Consider the following 19,578-nt stretch of genomic DNA (forward strand, 5'->3'; position numbering starts at 1 on the left):
CTGGACCAAAGTGCTGGTTTGGAATGCTTATCGCAAACTGTGCCCAGTGCTGACACCACCAACAGTGGACAAGAAACAGCTTAAAAAGTCAAACTTACGGGATCTCCTTTATTGCCTTTATAGCCCTGGGGTCCAAAAATAGTAATGGGATCACCCTAGAGAAAGGAGACACAGAGATGTAGACACTTGGTGATACATGAACTCAAGGGTCCCACTGGATGGAACCACACTGGCTATGATGGGCGAAATGGTAATTCACACATCTGCAAGGAAGGAAAGCCCTTCCCAAACTGTGCTCCATATGCCGGGGAAATCTCGTATGCTCCACAGCACAACGGGTTAGTCTGTCCTTAACTAAAAGCTGAATGATGAATGTGAACAGAAAACTACAACAAGTCCTGAGGTTCCACAGTGACCTCTTACTCCAAAAAACGTTGTGGCCCACTGGTTTTACATTAGTCTAGACGTCATGGCTGGAAATGGAGCTGTGCATGTCATGCCCCTAAGGTTCGATTCCTGATCCAATGTTGTCAGTGGTGGGACTGGTTCATATTTGATGTGATGGCTTGGCTCATTTGTCACCGTATAGCACTCAGGATGTCAAGGTTTGCATTTCTTCCCAGGTGTGGGAGCTCGGGTCTACTCATGGTGTCCTGATTTACGGACACAGAGTCAGAGCTAAGGAAGGAGAGTGGCACTTAGTGCACCCCTCAGATGTATATTTTGAGGGTCAGACCCCCAAACTGTCAACCAGAATGAGCCAGTAACTCTATGGAGACATCCACGCCAAGTCTATTTACCAGCTTGGCAGCTGAGGAAAGACATTTTCCTCCCCAGAGAATGAAGAAGCTGCGACAAAGCTATTCCCATGCAAGAAATGCCTCTGCTCTAGCAAAGTAATGGTTGTGTCTCCGAAGTGGTGATGCTGTTGGAGGGAGGGCTAAAGCCACCTTCTAATGGGCAACTGTAGCCCATTGGAAAAGGAGTCCCTTGGCACCAGGTCTCTTAAGTGTTGCAAACACCCCTGTTCAGGGTGACCGTTCCTTGCTGCTGGAGCCTTAACAACCACACATCAACCGATATTCCCCAAAATTTGATAAACTTTTGCAGCTTATCCAACCGTCGCCATCAGACCCCAATCAAATTTTGCCTTAATACACCCTCCTACTCTGGAGGGTCTATAATGGAGGTGGGATGGGGCTCAATCAGTTCTCGGTACAAAAGGGAGGATAAAGATCCTGTAGTTTGGTCCAGTACATAGCACAGGCCCTGGGATTCACACAGTTACTCCTGTGTTGATCAAGGGAGAGTTAGAAAGAAAGTTAAGCTGTAATCATATGGAACAAACCCAAGCCAATTATCCTCCCCTCCTGTTTTATCTTGCACTCCACCTTATATTTTATTAAGGTATTCTTTGGAAAAAAACATTACACATTCCTTCAATTTGGAAAGTTTTTTTGGGGCCTCTTCGCGAAGCAGATTAAGAATTGATTCGTTTCTGGAGCGAGTCCCCTTTGAAAGTATTTTCCCCAGAGACAAATCAGCCTTAATCATTTAATACTGCATGACTCAAAGGCAGAATAGTCATGTAGGTTTTCTAAAACTCATTTTCTAACAAGCCATTTCAGCCAGGAAGGAAGTTAACAAAACATTGGGTGAAAGTTCAGCATTTTCTGTGCATTTTCCAGAAGCACTCGGGTAGTTATTTTTGCATTGCCTGCTATGAGCCAGCTCAGGCATTTTAAGATTGTGGTTTGCTTTGGGGTGAGCTGCTTATAGCAAAATTAGTAGAAATTTTCTTCCTCCCTTAATTCACAGGAGGCATTTTTGTGCCGCAGCAAATAGCTACCAAAGTGACTTTTTTTGGTTGTTGTTTTGTAGGATCCTGCCAAAACTACCATGCAAGCTCAACTTGGAATGCTGTGTCCAGTGCAAGGATGGCATCAACAAGGTGGATGGCACCTTGTGGAGACCCCCAAGAACAAGGTGAGCACCTGTATGTTGTCTTCCACTACCTACATGGGTGTAAAATGTAGAGAGGATGGATCCAGGCTCTTCTTGGAGGCCAACAGTGGAAGGACAAGTTGCAACAAGTGAAATTTCTATTAGACAGAAGGAAACCTTCTTCACCCTGAGGGCGCTGAGGCTGAGCAGGGACACAGAGAAGTACACAGGAGGTCCTGAGCCTCAAATCCTATAGATTTCATTGGTGATGGAATCTTGATCCAGGCACATGGGTGGCAGTGCACCCAACACAATGGATCAAAGGTAGGATTTAAAGTCTTCTTTGATTAAAGGCATTTACATCCTACCATGTGGGATCCTTGCTCAGTGCAGGGCCTGTTGCTACAGGATAAGGAAGGGGTGATGGTTTTAAACTAAAGGAGGGAGATTCAGGCCAGATATGAGGAGGAAATTTTTTATGGTGAGGGTGCTGAGAGCCTGGCCCAGGTTGGCCAGAGAGGTGGTGGATGAACCATCCCTGGAGACATCCCAGGCCAGGCTGGACGGGGCTCTGAGCAACCTGAGCTGGTGAAGACGTCCCTGCTCATGGCATGGGTGGCACTGGATGAGCTTGGAATGTCCCTTCCAACCCAAACTCTTCTATGATTCCATGCTGGGTGGGCTACATTCACCCACATGTAACAACACGAATCCTACAAACTCACTAAGACCCCAGATATTTGAAAAACACATATAAATATTTTTTTCACTATTTACACCTCTACCTTGTAAGATCATTGACATTTAAATAACTGTCCATCTCGTTACTGGTAATTATAAAATTCTGGAAGCCTTTTACCCCATCTGCCCCAGAAAGTCACAATCTGCAATGTCCTTACTCTTTCTCCCTTGGGTCCCAGAAGTCCCCGATCACCCTAAACACAGGAAAAGAAACAAAAAAGACAGTGAGAAATTCCCTTTTGACTCACTGCTCTTGTGTTGCTCAGTCCATTGATTCACACTCCAAGCCACTAAGATCTATCACAGCTGGAAGTCAGTTCCTCTGGGCATTCTGCAAAATGATCAGCTTACCACAAGAGATTGCGTACAACTAGAATTTATTGCCTTGACAAAAAAATAAAGACCCAGAGGACTAAAGTGGTTTGTCTGATTTGGTGCTCTGTGTGATGCTCTGATCTGTGATGTGGGGCTATTGCTGAATTTTGACCTCTCAATGGGACGTAGCATCTCCATGCTACAGGGATGGGTCTACACTACATCTAGGGTGGGAAGACATCCTATATAATACAGGATTTCCCAAATTTCAACCTCAAATCTACCATGCTTTACTGAGAGTGTATGAAATATTAGCTTTTTCTGGAAGATTTTTATAATGGCATGGGACATGAAGCTGAAGGTCAGGACTCATTCCTGGTGGCATTTCATAACCTTCCCCAGTGGTCAAGATGGGCATGGTGGCAGCAGGAGAAGGAAGAGGCTGCAAGGACCAGGAGGGCACAGGAAAGTAGACACAGGCAGACCTGTGTGTGGATCCCACCCCTGGCATCCCATTGCACACCCCTGCCATTCGGACCAAAATCTGTTCTTCTCAGTATTGCATTTTCCAAGGGTTGCAGGTGGGATGTAGGAGGAAACCAAGGGGATTTCTGGTCACGCAGGCAAATGAAAGGGTATGTGTTGCCTGTTTGGTGATCCAAACATCTGCTCCCTAGCCCTTTTCCCCCAACCCTGCACATTTTGGGATCAACCATAGCATACCAGGGGTCTCCTTCTGTCCCATATTACCTTCTGAAAAGACCTAGGCATGCACAAAGACCTCATGTGCCCGCATCCCAGCCCAGGCTTTACTGGGGGCTGCTAGTGTCACTTCACACTTCCACATTCTAATCGAGATGCCCTCCCAGTCTGCCCCCAGAAGATGCTGGGATTATCCCCACTGTTTCAACAGGAGCATCAGCAGTGTGGGCTGCTGCAGAGAAAGATAACCATTGCTTACTCTTTCGCCTTTCACACCCGGGAAGCCTTTTAGACCCTGCAAGAACAGAAAACAAGACGTGAAGGTAAATACCAGAAGGGGAAGGTGTTAGGAAAGAGCAACCTCTGCTTGAAGGCAGAGCTGACTCCAAGGATGGGCTCCACCATGGAGAAGCTGCTGGTGGGACTGGCACAGGAGTCTCTACTCTCCTTTCCTTCTCTCCAAAATCAATTTGAGAAGTGAATCACACTGTTGCAAAGAGAAAATCTAGCCTTAAGGTTCTGCCCACCACTGGGTCTCAGGCACAACTCAGGATCTCTTGGTGGGTGTATAAATTTAGTCAATGTCCCCCCTTTTGCAAGGCACGTACTGTGATTTTTGTATGTTTAACAAGAGGCAGCCTCCACCTCTCAGAGAGCATTGTGGAAGGGTTGCTCCTGGAGGGCTCCTCATAGGTGGGGGCGACATGGATCCCCAGATGTCCCCCAGGGCAGGCCAGAGGCCTTGGAGACAGAGAGGATGAGAAACACTCCTGGAGAGCTGAAAAGCCATGGTGGTCACTCCAGGTGTAACTCGTTTGCAAAGCTGGGGGACTGGTGACCTCCCATGAACATGCAGAGAGGTGGGACCTTCCACCTGCAGAGCTGGCAGCTCATCACAGAGGTGGGCATGGATAGGGCAGATGGAGAGGAGATAAAGCACAGACATTTCCCAAAGGCATAAAACCTGGGCTTTGCCATCCCCTGTGCTGCTGGCTCTGACCACTGGGACACATCATCTTGCAAGCCCTCGTTGTGAAAGGGCCAGTCTTGCTGAGAATCAGCCCTTCAGGGTTGAGATTCCAGAGTGAAACCTGGTTCTGCAACCACCATTGGCCCTCTGAGGAACCTCATAAAGGCCCATCTTGCTCATAATAACAGATTAATTCTGTTACAGACAAAAGTCTAATAAATAAAAAGGTGTTTGTTGAAATGCCGGCTGTGATCTGTGTGTCAGTCCCCTATCAGTGAAAATGGAATTTACAACAGAACAAGAGGCTGAAATTCATGCAGACAAAGCAGACCTGACAAAGAAGAACAGAGAGGTAGTGATGCTTTAAGAGGACTTCAAAAGCAGCCTGTGGGTGAGTCGGTCAAATGGACAAGAGCATAGAGCAACAGTGCTCAGCATGACAGATGATGTCTCACCACTGCCTATGATATTTACACTGACACATCCCAACATGTCACAATTCAGCTTCCCCAAATCTCCATTTCCCATTTGAAAGCATTGACCCAGTTTAATTTTTTCATTGCTCAGATGGATTTTGCCAGCCCTCAGCCCACTGTTGTTCATGCTGTAAAATCAGCTCTCCATGATATTTTAACACTCACCATCATTCCAGGGGGGCCCCGGACACCCACGATGCCCTCGTCACCCTGTGAAGAAGAAGGTAGAGGATGAAAGATGGGACATAAGCTGGCAATGTGTGCTTGCAGCTCAGAAAATCAATCATATCTTGGGCTGCATCCCCAGCAGCGTGGGCAGCAGGTGGAGGGAGGGGATCCTGCCCCTCTGCCCCACTCTGCTGAGACCCCCCTGCAGTGCTGGTCCAGCTCGGGGTCCTCAGCACAGGACACACATGGACCTGCTGGAGAGGGGCCAGAGGAGCCACAGGAATGATCCGAGGCTGGAACAGCTCTGCTGGGAGGACACGCTGAGAGAGTTGGGGTGTTCAGCTGGAGAAGCTCTAGGGAGACCTTAGTGTGGCCTTTCTGTGCTTAAAAGAGGCTGATGAGAAAGATGGGGACAGACTTTTCAGCAGGACTTGTTGTGATAGGACAAGGGGTGGTTTTAAACTAAAGGAGGGAGATTCAGGAGAAACTGTTGTCCCTGAGGGTGGTGAGAGCCTGTCCCAGGTTGGCCAGAGAGGTGGTGGATGAACCATCCCTGGAGACATCCCAGGCCAGGCTGGACGGGGCTCTGAGCAACCTGAGCTGGTGAAGATGTCCCTGCTCATGGCAGGGGGGGATCTGGGTGATCTTTAAGGTCCCTTCCAACCCAAACTATTTTATGATTCTGTAATAGGGTTACTGATGGCCACCAGCAAAGACAAATGCAACACACACAGTCCCAGCTCTGCACTGGGGACAACAGGAATTAAGCATGCACAAGCACAGATCCTCGAGCAGTTATCCAACCTTGTTCACTTATACCTCCATCTGAATTAGGTGCCTTAATTCTCCTACTGACCTGGATCAAAGAGCCTAAAGTGCTTGAGACCATCCACATGTCAATGCAGGTGGACACTGCAGTGTTTAGAGAATTATGCTTTGGTCAGCTTGAAGCTTCAGTTTCTCCTCAGTCCTTGAGAGAAATATGGATTTGTGGGATGATCTGTGCCTGATTTAGCATACTATTAATCACTCCAAAAATGTGCCTCTTCCTCTCTGTTGGTATAGAGATGCCCTGGCAGAACTAGCTCAGAAGCTATCTGAGGCTGGATGACATTGTGCATCCCACTCCAAAAGCTACTTATCTCTGACAAAGTCATGTGAAACAAGGGACAGAGAGAGGTCTAAGATGGTCCTGGGACAGAGAGACTTCTTGACACTGATTAGAGGGCTTGGTAGCTTTTCTATATATTTATAACTCATTACCAAACATGATTTCAGGAGGGCTCACCACAATAAATAAGGCAGCCAAGGATTCACCTGGAACTCACACCATGGACTTGCAGAAGGAAGAGGCCACCAGTCAACTGCTTGACAGTAAGTTGTGCCTTTGGAGACCAATTTGAGGCCTATCTTCATGCCCAGCTGTGGTATCCAGATGCTGAAGACCTTGCTCTGAGCCTCCCTTTAAGTGTGCTATTGGCTCCTCATAAGCTTTGCTACAAGGGATAGCTGTGCTAGTGGGTCTATGAAATCCTTTTGTGACCTTCCTAGGTAGATCCTACAAGACTTATGTGTCTTTAAGATGCCTAGACCCAGGCATCGTCCTGTGAGGCCAAATTTAGATCTCTCATATAAAGCCAATGTAATCTGAAATTCTGTGATTCACTTTAGATTTATGCTGGAGTCAGAAGAGCAGAAACATTATTTCATAATTTCCTCCAGATAATGAAGCTTGAGCGAGGTTTACCCCAGACCTCTCACAGCTGTTGACATTCTCATTAAGTGCTTTGTCTCAGGGGCCTCATTGAATGGTTCTGCTGGCAGATGGAGAGTTTGTCTAAATGGATTGCAGCATAAAATCAGTTTATTCGTGGAACAGCCACAGAAGCAGCAAATTGAAACATGGCCTCTGATTACGACTCAAGAAGGTCTCCCTGGGGTCTTTGCCAGAAGGAGACGAAAACTTCTTAGCAACGTGAGAAAAAGTGAACGTTGCTGTCCCAAGGATGATGAGGGCTGGTTTTCCTTTGCCAGGACAACAGGAGGGAAGAGGGGAAGTAGGATAAAAAAGAGCTGGAGGCAGATTTCTGAAGGAATGAGTAGCATCCCCAAACCATATAAAAATGAGGTGGGTCTTCACCGAACCGCTAGAACTAAGACATGCAGATGTTGGGGTGTAGATATTGCCTTCAACGCTCCCATCTAGCCCATGAGAGCACAGCCAACACAGTCAGCAGGGCAGGATTCACTTGGCCATGCAGCTGATCAGTGCATCTGCAATGCTTGAGGGTGTCTAATTAAACTAATTGCAACCTGAGGACAGAGTCTGGTAGGTGCCAGCTCCAAATCTGGCTGGTGAAAAATTAAGGAGGGCTCGGAAATCAGCCCTTTAGGCATCTGCTAAGATGAATGAGTGGGAGGTGATGGCGTAAAGCTACCTCCAAACAAGGGTAGGTTGCAAGAAGCCAAGCCAGGAACTTTTATGGAGGGACCCAGTTTAAGAAGGACAAGGAGACTGGAGAAAGTCCAGTGAAGGGCTACAAAGGTGATTATGGGTCTGGAGCATCTTTCTTATGAGAAAAGACTGAGAGAGATGGGTCTGTTCAGCCTGGAGAAGAGAAGCTGAGAGGGGATCTCATAGATGGTTATAAATATCTCCAGGGTGGGTGTCAGAGGATGGACCAGACTCTGTTCAGTGGTGCCCAATGACAGGATGAGGGGCAACGGGCACAGACTGAAACACAGGAGGTTCCAACTGAATATGAGGAGAAACTTCTTTCCTTTGAGGTGCCAGAGCCTGGCCCAGGCTGCCCAGAGAGGTTGTGGAGTCTCCTTCTCTGAGACATTCAAACCCACCTGGACACCTTCCTGTGTGATCTGCTCTGGTGACCCTGCGTTAGCAGGTGGGTTGGACTGGATGATCTACAGAGGTCCCTTCAACCCCAACCAGTGTGTGATTCTGTTACCTACCTGAGGGCCAGGCAGTCCATGAGGACCTCTTGGGCCTGCTGCTCCAATGCCGATTTCTCCCTGCAGAACAGAGAACTCCAGAGGTCTCATTCGGAGCAAGGACACTACATCACACAATTGCTGATTAGTTTGGCCATGATTTAAAAGTCACAGAAAGAAAGAGTCAGAAGACTCAATTCCGTTGACTTCCTGCTGTTTTCTCTGGAGGATGTTCCAGCAGCCGTGGGGATGAAGGGCATGAGGGTGAAAGAGAGATGAAGTGGTTGGATGGGGTCAGGGCTAAGGAGCCAGGGGAGGGCAATGGACTGTCCCATTGCCACCCTGGGGTCTCAGCTACTTGTGACCTGCCTCGCAGGTTGATACTCACCTTGTTGCCTTTGGGTCCAGGTGTCCCAGGAATCCCCTGTAGGGCAAGGAAAACAAAATAGAAGGGAGGAATTTGCTTTGCATGTCCTTGATGCGCTCCTGTCCCAGTACTCCAAGAAGGTGAAAGCACACCCAGCTTAGGTACCATGGCCTCAGCCTCTCTTCCCAGCCATCCCTCTGCTGCTCTAAAGGGTGTTGTACAAAAATTACCTCTTTTCCTGGGGATCCTGGTGGTCCCATGGGCCCAGCAAATCCATTCCGGCCTCTCTTCCCACGCTCCCCCTTGAAAACAAAACCCCTTAAGGAGTAGAACGTGTTGATGGAAGGGTTCTGCTTTCCCCATCCAGGCAGAAAGCAGAAGCCGGTACCCCCAGGTGTTCCTTGCACTGGCAGAAAGCAGGAGGAAGAGTCATTGGGGTGCTCCTTGTGTGAGCTTCTTGTCATTGAGGAGAAGGGACTCCAGCTCCACTGAGACCCTCAGTTTAGACACATTATGGTCCCCCATAACACCTTCCACTAAGCCTCCATGTCCCTGCAATGAGACTTAACCCATTTCTCCCTTTGTTCCCAGGGGCTAATGACCCTGAGCCCCCTCGCTGACATCCCCTGTGCTATTGCCACCCCTGTTCTTCCCAGTTGTCTCACCAAGTCACACCACTAAATTCAAAAGAAGAAAACCAGGCCCCCACCGTGCTTGGAGCTCCACTGATTTTGATTTATTTATTTTAACTTGAAGGACATCCTGGAGCTCCACTGCTTTTTTTTTTGTTTGTTTGTTTTGAACTTGAAGGACATCCCCTGTGCCAAACCTTTTGGCACCTTTTTTCCCCCCAGTTACATCAGTTGGTCTAATATATGCTGTTACCTCTCCTTTCACAACCAGGCTTTGTTCCTGTTTCTCTTGACTGATAATGTATAGGCTCAGGGTCTGGAGACCTGGATGGGTGGGTGCTTGACCCACAGTGGACATCCAGTAGGACCATCGTTGTTTTAATCTTGAGATGCCCAACACAACACATACAGTCCTTTCAACACACACCACCTACCTTCTGGCCCGGCATCCCAGGCAGACCTGGAACCCCTCTGTCCCCCTGTGAGCCAGGGGTGCCGGCGTTGCCATGAATGCCCTGGATGCCCTGAGCTCCTGGAGGTCCTGGGGCTCCTGGCTCACCCTGTTCAGTGAATCACAAAGAATTTGGATCTTAGGTGAGATTAACTTCCCCCCCACCAAGGTCTTGGGAGAAATCCTTGAACTCATATGACTAGTACACAGAATTGGGGCCACCTCCTCCACCCCAGCTCCATAAGAGAGGTCCTAGGGCTGGAGAAAGTGTTATACTATGGCTTGCTATGTGGGGAGCCGTTACCTGCAGACCCTCAGAGCTATGTGGTGAATTCAAACCCTGTACATCTGTAATGTCCTGGGTGTTTGCAAAAGCACATCTCTGCTGAGACCATAATTCTCTGGATCTTTTTTCACAGACATATTTATTCCCTGGACCCCACCTGCTTTGAAATGGTTCTTTGGAAGATACAGAACACTCCCTCTGTCCCAGACCCATGTGATGGTGTCCCTGCCTTACCAGGCTGGGACTGGTTTTGGTGCTTGATCTTTGCAGTCCCAGCCAGCTCTGTGCTCCACACCCAGTGGTGGAAAGATCAGCAAGGACTAAAAAGAACGAGACTCAGAAAAAAACAAATGAGATCCTATCTAAAAGAGAAGAAATGCTTACCTTAAATCCAGGCGGCCCAGCCTGACCAACAGGACCTCTGAATCCAATTCCTGGTTCTCCCTGTGAAAAGAAGGTGGTCATGAAAAAGCAAGAACATTCTTTCTACTGTGGGCCCATCAAAATCAGAGCTTGCTTCATGCTGCTCCCTGGACACCCAGCTGAAGTCCCTCAGAGCTGATCTTACATTGAGGGTTTCTACAGAGCCCTCACTGACCATCACATTTCCTCCAGATGCTGGGAAGTCTTATGACCTGGAGAGATAAAGCTGCTGAAGAGCTTTTACACAGTTTTAGAGAAGAGAGAGATGAGTTGCAGGAATATTATGGTGCTAGAGGACTCCAGGTGAGACTCATAACTTGTGGCACTACTCATTTATAAGGTGGATGTCCTGTCTATGTCAGCCATCTGGGGTTCCTCCCTAGTGAACAGGGAGATGTTGGGTCCCCAGAGAGCAAGTTGTCCTGGCCACACTGAGGCCATATCTCAGGAGATGGGGAGGTTAGATATGGTAGAAGGAGAGAAGTCATGGAGGGAGAGCAGAAGACAAGTTCTCACAGTGTAAGAAGAGACACCCCTGACTTTGATACCAACAGTGTTCCTTACCTTTTGACCATTTTCACCTCTGTCACCTTTTGTGCCCTGTGAAATGAAGAAAGAGTTACCAAGCCTGTGGGAGAGCTCATGTGAAGTACAACCTCAGGGCAACCCTGAGGAAAAGCAAAGGTTTCCAGTTCTGTTTATGGCCAACTGCAGCATGGAGCAACTGGCCCCTTTGACCTCCACCTCTTGTCCCCAGAGGAGGTGGGCAGTGGCTGCATGACCAGGGAAGAGCCAAATGCACTAACACAGAGCCACACTGCTCCCAGGAAGGAAACGGAGTACTGGGCTGACCCAGTAGATATTGACTTTCACATGGCAATCTCCAGTGATGGATTTGGGCCACTTATCTGGTGACACCGTCCTGCTCCAGCTGCTGACACCAGCTCCACAGCTCACCTTTTCTCCAGGTTCTCCCATCTCCCCAGGTTGGCCCTGGAAGACAGAAACCATCCACCTTCCAGCCACCTCCCCTCCCTCCATCCCTTCTCATACCTGTGTCCCTAGGATGCTGCACCACCCAGGTGTTCAAACAGTAGCTCATGCAAGTACCCCTTCCTCATCAGTTCCTCTTCCCTTTTAACAACCATCCTGCCTTGTCTGCCTTTCTCCTGAATATCTGGGTCCCACCACCCCAGATCTGCAATCTGGTCCCTGTAAGTCTTTGCTGCCAACATTGTTAATGAAATGCTGTTTTGCATGGCACTTCTTCCACCCCTGTCCTCACACCAGGGCTGGGTTCTGCTTGTCTGTCACCTGGTTTAGTTCATGGATAAAACAGAAGATGAACATGAGGAAAACCTCCTGAATTTTAGCATTTACTCCTGGCTGCATGGCAGATGTGCGTTAGCGTTGCTGGAAGGGAGGGAACAGAAACACGCAGACAGGTTCGGGGATAGAGGTGGGACTGTGGGAATCCCAATTTACATGGGTACAGTCTTCTATAGACCCCGAATGTCCTCTCCATCAGCACGTCCCCAGCTTCCTCTCCCTTTCCAGACCCTTTTAGCACAGAGAGCCTTCTCCTGGTCTCAGAAGACCAGACCAGAAAAACGCTATAGTTACCTTTTCTCCTTTGTCTCCACGGGCTCCTGGAGCTCCCATTTCTCCCTGGAAAACAACACCTTCCGTCGCAAAGAGGCATTGCTATGTTTTTCCCTCCCTCTTTAGACCAGGCAGGTGCTGCTCTTGTTCCTGCATCAGCTTTTGGCAGATATCTGTGGGGGAACCCCTCATTTTCACAACTTACATTCCCAGACCAGACTGGAGATGTCCCTCACCCTGTCCTACCTATCCTGTGCAGTGGAAATGCAGAGAGGGAAATTATAAATTGCAGAGTAAAGGCCAGATACAAGTGGTAAGATGAGGGTCTCCCTTCCTCAGGCTTCTGCAGATGTTAGAATACGACGTGAGGAACATGTCTCCTATAAGGAAAGGCTGAGAGAGTTGGGGGTGTTCAGCCTGGAGAATAAGCTCCGGGGACACCTTATTGTGGCTTTTCCATACATAAAGGGGCTGATAAGAAAGATGGCGACAGACTTTTGAGCAGGGCCTGTTGTGATAGGACAAGGGAGTGATGGTTTTAAAATAAAGGAGGGGAGATTCAGGCCAGACATGAGGAAGAAATTGTTGGCACTGAGGGTGGTGAGAGCCTGGCCCAGGTTGGCCAGAGAGGTGGTGGATGAACCATCCCTGGAGACATCCCAGGCCAGGCTGGACGGGGCTCTGAGCAACCTGAGCTGGGTGAAGATGTTCCTGCTCATGGCAGGGGGAGAAGTGGATGAGCTTTGAAGGTCACTTCAGCCCAAACTATTCTATTCTATGATTCTATGAGTTTAAGTGACATGGGAGAAGTTCACAGAGGAGAGATTAAGGATCCTCAAAACACAAATCCCACATCTGTATCAGCTATGAAAGGTTCAAGCCTGAGATCTCTGCTCATCATCAATGGCCAAAACTGTTGATTACTTCCGTTGAACCCACTGGCCTGGCCAATTTTCACCCATGATTCCTCAGCCTCCAAATGAGACTGGCCTGAGAGATGGATCACCATCCTGGCTACCCCCAGCACCATTTGATACCTGCTTTAAAAAGTGAAACAAAAGCACTGACCTTTTGGCCACAGGAGGGTGGATCTGCTGGGCCAGTTTTCTCCTTCTATAAGAAAAAAAAAAACATATACAAAAAAAGGGCTGGGATGCAGTGTGGTGGGAGAAAGGACCAGCTACATCCTCACAGCATGCAGCTGTGATGGAAGGAGTACAACATAAATGCTGTACCTTAATTCTCCTTGGGCGATGAGGGCCTGGGTATGCCTTGAATCAAAAAAGAAAAGAGGAAAATGGGAGAGAAGTTGGAGAAATGTTTCACCCCTAAGACATGGAAAAGACATCTCTGAACAGGGAGATGTTAGGCAGCCAGTGGAGAGGATGGAGGCATCTTTCGGGGAAGCTGTATCACCAGGGATCAGGAGACCCTCATCAAAGTGCTTCTGGATATGGGGTGGCCTCCACTCTCTTTGTGATCTGGTCCAGATGTCCCAGATGGGACAGAATCCCAGAATATCAGGGATTGGAAGGGACCTCTAAAGATCATCCAGTGCAATCCCCCCTGGAGCAGGAACACCCAGATGAGGTTACACAGGAAGGTGTCCAGGCGGGTTGGAATGTCTGCAGAGAAGGAGACTCCACAACCTCCCTGGGCAGCCTGGGCCAGGCTCTGCCACCCTCACCAGGAAGAAGTTTCTTCTCAAATTTAAGTGGACACCTTTTGTGTTCCAGTTTGTACCCATTACCCCTTGTCCTGTCACTGGTTGTCACCGAGAAGAGCCTGGCTCCATCCTCCTGACATCACCCTTTATATATCTGTAAACGCTAATGAGGTCACCCCTCAGTGTCCCCTTCTCCAGCTCCAGAGCCCCAGCTCCCTCAGCCTTTCCTCACACGGGAGATGCTCCACTCCCTCCAGCATCTTGGTGGCTGCGCTGGACTCTCTCCAGCAGTTCCCTGTCCTGCTGGAACTGAGGGGCCACAACTGGACACAAGATTCCAGGTGTGGTCTCCCCAGGGCAGAGCAGAGGGGCAGGAGAACCTCTCTGACCTACTGACCACCCCCTTCTAACCCACCCCAGGTACCATTGGCTTCCTGGCCACAAGGGCCCAGTGCTGGCTCATGGTCACCCTGCTGTCCCCAGGACCCCCAGGTCCCTTTCCCCTACACTGCTCTCCAACCGGTCATTCCCCAACTTATACTGGAACAACTCTTTACAGAGGACCATGAGAAGATGTGTTTGCTCATGGTGTGGATGAGCTCGGCTCAGTGTTGCTGTTCCGCCTGGGAACACAGGGTAAGAGTCACTCACTACTTTCAAAGAAACTCATTCAAACTTATGGGAAAACTGTTGTTCAGAATTTTTCAGCCTTAACTCCAGGAAATAGTTATTTTATCCAAATTTTGTAAAAAGAAACTCTTTGCACTTTCCATTTCTGGGATATTGTGTAATTTGGGTACAGATGTTTTAGTGGGGCCTGTAGTGAGAGGATAAGGAGTAGCAATTTTAAACTAAAAGAGGGGAGATTCAGACTAGATATAAGGAAGAAAATTTTCACGATGAGGGTGGTGAGAGCCTGGCCCAGGTTGGCCAGAGAGGTGGTGGATGAACCATCCCTGGAGACATCCCAGGCCAGGCTGGACGGGGCTCTGAGCAACCTGAGCTGGTGAAGATGTCCCTGCTCATGGCAGGGGGGGAACTGGGGGAGCTTTGAAGGTCCCTTCCAACTCTAACCATTCTATGATTTTATGATAATTGGGCAGATGCATGTGTTTATAAACACACAAATACATATTTACATGTTCACATGCGCATGTCTTCTAAACTCTCAGGACAGAAACCACCCTTCAGTTATGCTGCTCTCCCCATGAACCAGGTTCTTATGTTCCCTCATTGATTAAGTTTCATTTTCCCCACTTCTGTTTTCCGAGTATCACGTTTCCCTTGCCAGATACAGGGAGAACAATCTGCTCTGCCAAGAAAAACAGCTTCTTCTGCAGCTGTTTCTTGCTTTATTTATTCATATTTATTGCTGACCTTTCACCCCCCTCTACATTCATCATGACTTCGCACAAGTGGGCAACTGGGGCTCCCCTTGTGTCCATATGTTTGAAGACACTTTCAAAGAATCATAGAATGGTTTGGGTCGGAAGGGACCTTCAAAGCTCATCTAGTCCCACTCCTGCCATGAGCAGGGACATCTTCACCAGCTCAGGTTGCTCAGAGCCCCGTCCAGCCTGGCCTGGGATGTCTCCAGTGATGGGGCATCCACCACCTCTCTGGCCAACCTGGGCCAGTGTACCCTTGTACGGGGTTTTCACTCACCACAGATCCAGACAAAGATTTTCGAGCTCCTGGCGCACCAGGAGGATGAACCTGTGATGGATCCAAATAGGAATGGTCACTGCTTCCTCCTGGATCATGCTGGTGGCTCTGCTCTTGCCCACAGGCCAGCCCAAAGTTGCCATGTTGAAACGGGGTCTTTCCCACATGTGTCTCATGTTCAACAGTTCTCCTGGCTCTAATGTGCCTTGGGAGTGCAGAACCATCATCTAAATTCACATGTTCCTGCAGGAAGGGAAACAGCATCCTGCTAAGCACCTACTATTATTTATACTGTAATATTAATATATATTATTTAGCACTGTTCAATTAATTCCTTGGTATTTCAAAGAAAGAAAAACCACCTAAAATACTGCAACTTCGAATTTTAAATGCCTCCCTGCATTTAATGTACCCAGTATACCTGATTGCAACAACACAACTATTAATGTCTATTAATGGCTACACTTCAACCTGCCACTTGGTGATATTTGCTGCGCTCGTGATTTTGGGCAATATATATTTAAGGCACACACAGTAAAGCTTGTACAAATAGTTACCACCCTGTATCACATATTGTGTGTTCTTTTCCATATTAGCAACGGGAAATTATCTGCTTGCTGTTGTAAAGATTATAATGTTTCTAGCTACTGGATATCTCAGTGTACAGCAATTATTCCCCAAGCCACACAGTGGATGAATTACGATATAGCTTTGCTGAATATTTTGATATGGAAGCAAAAAAGCTCTGAATTTATTTATAATGAAAGAAAGCTGAGTACCTCCTTGCACCCAAACACCAACCCTGCCAGGAGCACACGAAGGAGGAGAAAAAATCAGATGGGGTGTAGTTATTTAGCACTACTCCCACATTTTTTGGTGTAGAAACAAACACCTGGATTAATCTCAAATTATTTCATCTAGAAGTATGTGTTGAGAATTTTAGAGGGTTAAAGTTAAGGGAAAGTAAATCCTAAATGTGAGACTTCAAGGAAATGTCAGTTAGTCCAGCCCTGGATATTATGCTGTCAGGTTTGCAGGGATGATATTCCTGTTTTCCTGGATTTTAGCTAGAGAGATGATAGTTCCACCCAGTGGCTAATGAACCCAGGAAGTTTCTGACTCACCAAAATAAGTAAGGAAAAACAAAATCTTTTGGTCCAATTCAAATTTAAATTATTTACTGAAAGATGGTGAGGGTGACAGCGGGAGGAATAAGAGAGAGGCCAGTGATATGCTGGCATGGATTTCTCATGGGAGTGGTGCAGTGCCCATCTTGAGTGGTGTTTGTAGGACAAGCTGGAGAAACAGAATCATAGAATGGTTTGGGTTGGAAGAGACTTTCAAGATCATTGAGTCGAACCTTTAACCCAACACTGGCACTGCCCCATGTCCCTGAGAACCTCATGTCCGTCTGTCCAACCCTCCAGGGATGGTGACTCCAGCACTGCCCTGGGCAGCCTGTTCCAATGCCCCACAGCCCTTTGGGGAAGAAATTGTTCCCCACATTCAACCTCAGCCTCCCCTGGTGCAACTTGAGGCCGTTTCCTCTGCTCCTGGCGCTTGTTCCTGGGGAGCAGAGCCCGACCCCCCTGGCTCCAAGCTCCTTTCAGGCAGTTCAGAGATCAGAAGGTCTCCCCTCAGCTCCTGTTCTCCAGCTGAACCCCCCAGGTCCCTCAGCCGCTCCCATCACACTTGTGCTCCAGCCCCTCACCAGCTCCGTTCCCTTCTCTCCACTCGCTCCAGCACCTCAAGGCCTTTCTTGGCATGAGCGGCCCAGAACTGCCCCAGGATTGGCGGTTTGGCCTCCCCAGGTCCCAGCACAGGGACGGTCACTGCCCTGGGCCTGCTGGCCACACCAGTGCTGGTACCAGCCAGGATGCTGGTGGCCTCTTGGCCACCTGGGCACACGCTGGCTCATGTTCAGCCACTGTCACCAACACTCCCAGGTCCTTTTCCGTCGGGCACTTTCCAGCCGCTCTTCTCCAATGCCGCAGCTCTTCAGCACAAGCCCATATTCAATTCGCAAACATGCAAATGGCGTCACAAGGCAGCGGCCAGGAGAGCCCATGGGTTGCCAAGACCTCGCTGAGGTTTTGAAGGTGACCCGTATGCATGCGATCTCATAAAGTTGCCATTTACTGAGGTGGTGGGAAATTGCGGAGGGTAATAACTCTCCTTCATCCTGCAATTCCTTCGCAATTTTAGCACTTTCCTACTCTGAGATGCCAGCAATAAGGCACCTCAAAGAAAAGTAGACAGGTTGTGGCTTTCTAAAGGAATGATTTACTGATGGCAGCGTAAAAAAAAAATAAAGGAAAAGAGAGAAGGAAGAAAAGGAGGAACGGAACAGATAAAATTAGGACAGGAAGAGAAAAATGGAAATAAAAGGGGGAGTATTAAAAAGTATTCCTGCAAAGAAAGAGTAACAGAAAAGACATAAATAGAAAAGGCCAACAATGTATCAGGCAGGGGGACTGGACTAGATGATCTTTTGAGGTCCCTTCCAGTCCCTAACATTCTGTGATTCTGTGATATCAGGTGGGAAAATTAAGTGACTGTGGGTTTATTCACATGGAGAAAATCAGAGGCGTCTATCTGAATTAACTGTGAAAATGAGTAAGCTTAACTGCAGGAGATTTGGGAGACAGAGGAGGCAGGAATAGCCAGAGTAGTCCTGTAATGCCAAAGAAGTGTCTCATCCACCGAAAGAATAACTGGCCACTGCTCCTTGCACGGGCACGTGGACCTGAGCTCATCCTGCCTCTTTATATCAGTTAATTTACTTCTCCCATTAACTCCTGCCAGGCAGAAATTGCACCTCCGAGATGAAGCTCCTGGGCTATTATGGACTGCTTCTCTCTAGGGCCTCATGAACCTTTTCACAGGTAAAATTCCTGATTATAGCTGCTGCTGATGGGAAAACAACCGGCTCTATTTTGCTGTCTTTGCATCGCCCTCCGCTGAGCTCGGTTTGGCTGCCAGAGCCACCGGGGATGAGAGGATGGAGGAGCTGCAGGGAGAGAGGGGCTGCTCCTGTCCCCTCACCTTTGGACCACACTTTACCCCCCTCCTGAGGATAAAGGGGATTTTACACCAAAAGCAACTGAGGAAAGTGCCCTGGGGTGCAGATCCCATTGTGCTGGGGGGTTTGAAGTGCCCTAAAAAACTTGTGGCAGCTGTTCCACTTTTACAAATGCCTTTACCAAAATGGGGATCACGGGACATGAGAGCGGGAAGGGTGATGCTATCAACCCTCCTTTCAAACAGCTCTTAATTTGATGGGGAACCCTCTAGGCTGGGATTCATAAAAAGCATCTGGCAATACCGAGTTGCAGGACTACACCAATAATTATTGCTGGACACCTCATTGCAGCATTGCTGTTGAACGGCACTGATATTGCACGCGCTAATCCATAGGGCTCTTGCACGCCAGCCCCAATGACGATCTTAAAGGTCTTTTCCAAGCAAAATGATTCTGTGATTCCATATAATCTCAATAAACCCAAAGCACAAACTTTCCCACAGCCCCCTGTGTGCTGTTTCTGATCTAATAACTCAGGCAGGGACAGGTAGGGAATTGTTGCCTCATCCCATCTCCCTACAACCTGCTCCTGGGGTTAATCAGCTTGAGCTCTTATTTCTCATTTGAATTATAAGTCTTCAGTCTCCTCCCTTTGGCTCTCCTTTCTTCCACCACAAGGTTAAAGAGCCCTTTAACATTTGGTATCTCCTCCCTGTGAAAAGCTCTTTGATGCAGAAATCAAGTCACCTCAGGCACCCTGAGTTTGGCTAAAAAATGTCCAGTCTTGGGTCTCTTGTGATAAACGAGCCTGCAAGCCACCTACAGATCAGTTTTGTGGCTCTAATCTACATTTCCCATTGGACTTGGGGGGAAAAAATGGCATCCCCAAAAGAACACAGATTTTGGTTCTTGAGATGCAGGGATTAAATCAATTCTTCACACCCCTGATTACTCAGCACATGCTCCTTTTTGCCCAAAAATCACATTTGACATGGCCACATGATTCAATTTCCTTCCCAGTGCCATGGCCATGGTGTCTGGGCACAGGGATGCACTGAGCCCCCAGACACTGAACAAATAGGGGTCATTTCCACTTCATTGAGGAAGAAGATGCTGTGTGTGTGATGTGTCTGATGTATTAAATGACTCCACATGGGGGCACATGAGGAGTTTGCTCACAAAGAGTATCCAGCATGGCT

At 48.2% G+C, this 19,578-nt stretch overlaps 1 protein-coding gene across 1 annotated transcript in view; it reads right to left on the bottom strand.

Moving 5' to 3' along the window:
- LOC309449650 (uncharacterized protein) overlaps window positions 1-19,578 on the bottom strand; it is a gene marked incomplete at both ends in the record, with an annotated part of 103,188 nt that overhangs the window by 30,608 nt on the left and 53,002 nt on the right. The window contains 15 exons of the mRNA XM_082071916.1: window positions 99-155; window positions 2,844-2,879; window positions 3,962-3,997; window positions 5,314-5,358; window positions 8,287-8,346; window positions 8,654-8,689; window positions 8,863-8,934; window positions 9,699-9,824; window positions 10,386-10,445; window positions 10,989-11,024; window positions 11,382-11,417; window positions 12,048-12,092; window positions 13,095-13,139; window positions 13,262-13,297; window positions 15,358-15,408. Coding sequence (XP_081928042.1) covers window positions 99-155; window positions 2,844-2,879; window positions 3,962-3,997; window positions 5,314-5,358; window positions 8,287-8,346; window positions 8,654-8,689; window positions 8,863-8,934; window positions 9,699-9,824; window positions 10,386-10,445; window positions 10,989-11,024; window positions 11,382-11,417; window positions 12,048-12,092; window positions 13,095-13,139; window positions 13,262-13,297; window positions 15,358-15,408 — 777 coding nt within the window. The remainder of the gene's footprint in view (window positions 1-98; window positions 156-2,843; window positions 2,880-3,961; window positions 3,998-5,313; window positions 5,359-8,286; window positions 8,347-8,653; window positions 8,690-8,862; window positions 8,935-9,698; window positions 9,825-10,385; window positions 10,446-10,988; window positions 11,025-11,381; window positions 11,418-12,047; window positions 12,093-13,094; window positions 13,140-13,261; window positions 13,298-15,357; window positions 15,409-19,578) is intronic.

This window comes from Streptopelia decaocto (assembly GCF_964273445.1).
Source record: "Streptopelia decaocto genome assembly, chromosome: 1".
In the NCBI taxonomy this organism is placed as follows: Eukaryota; Metazoa; Chordata; class Aves; order Columbiformes; family Columbidae; genus Streptopelia; species Streptopelia decaocto.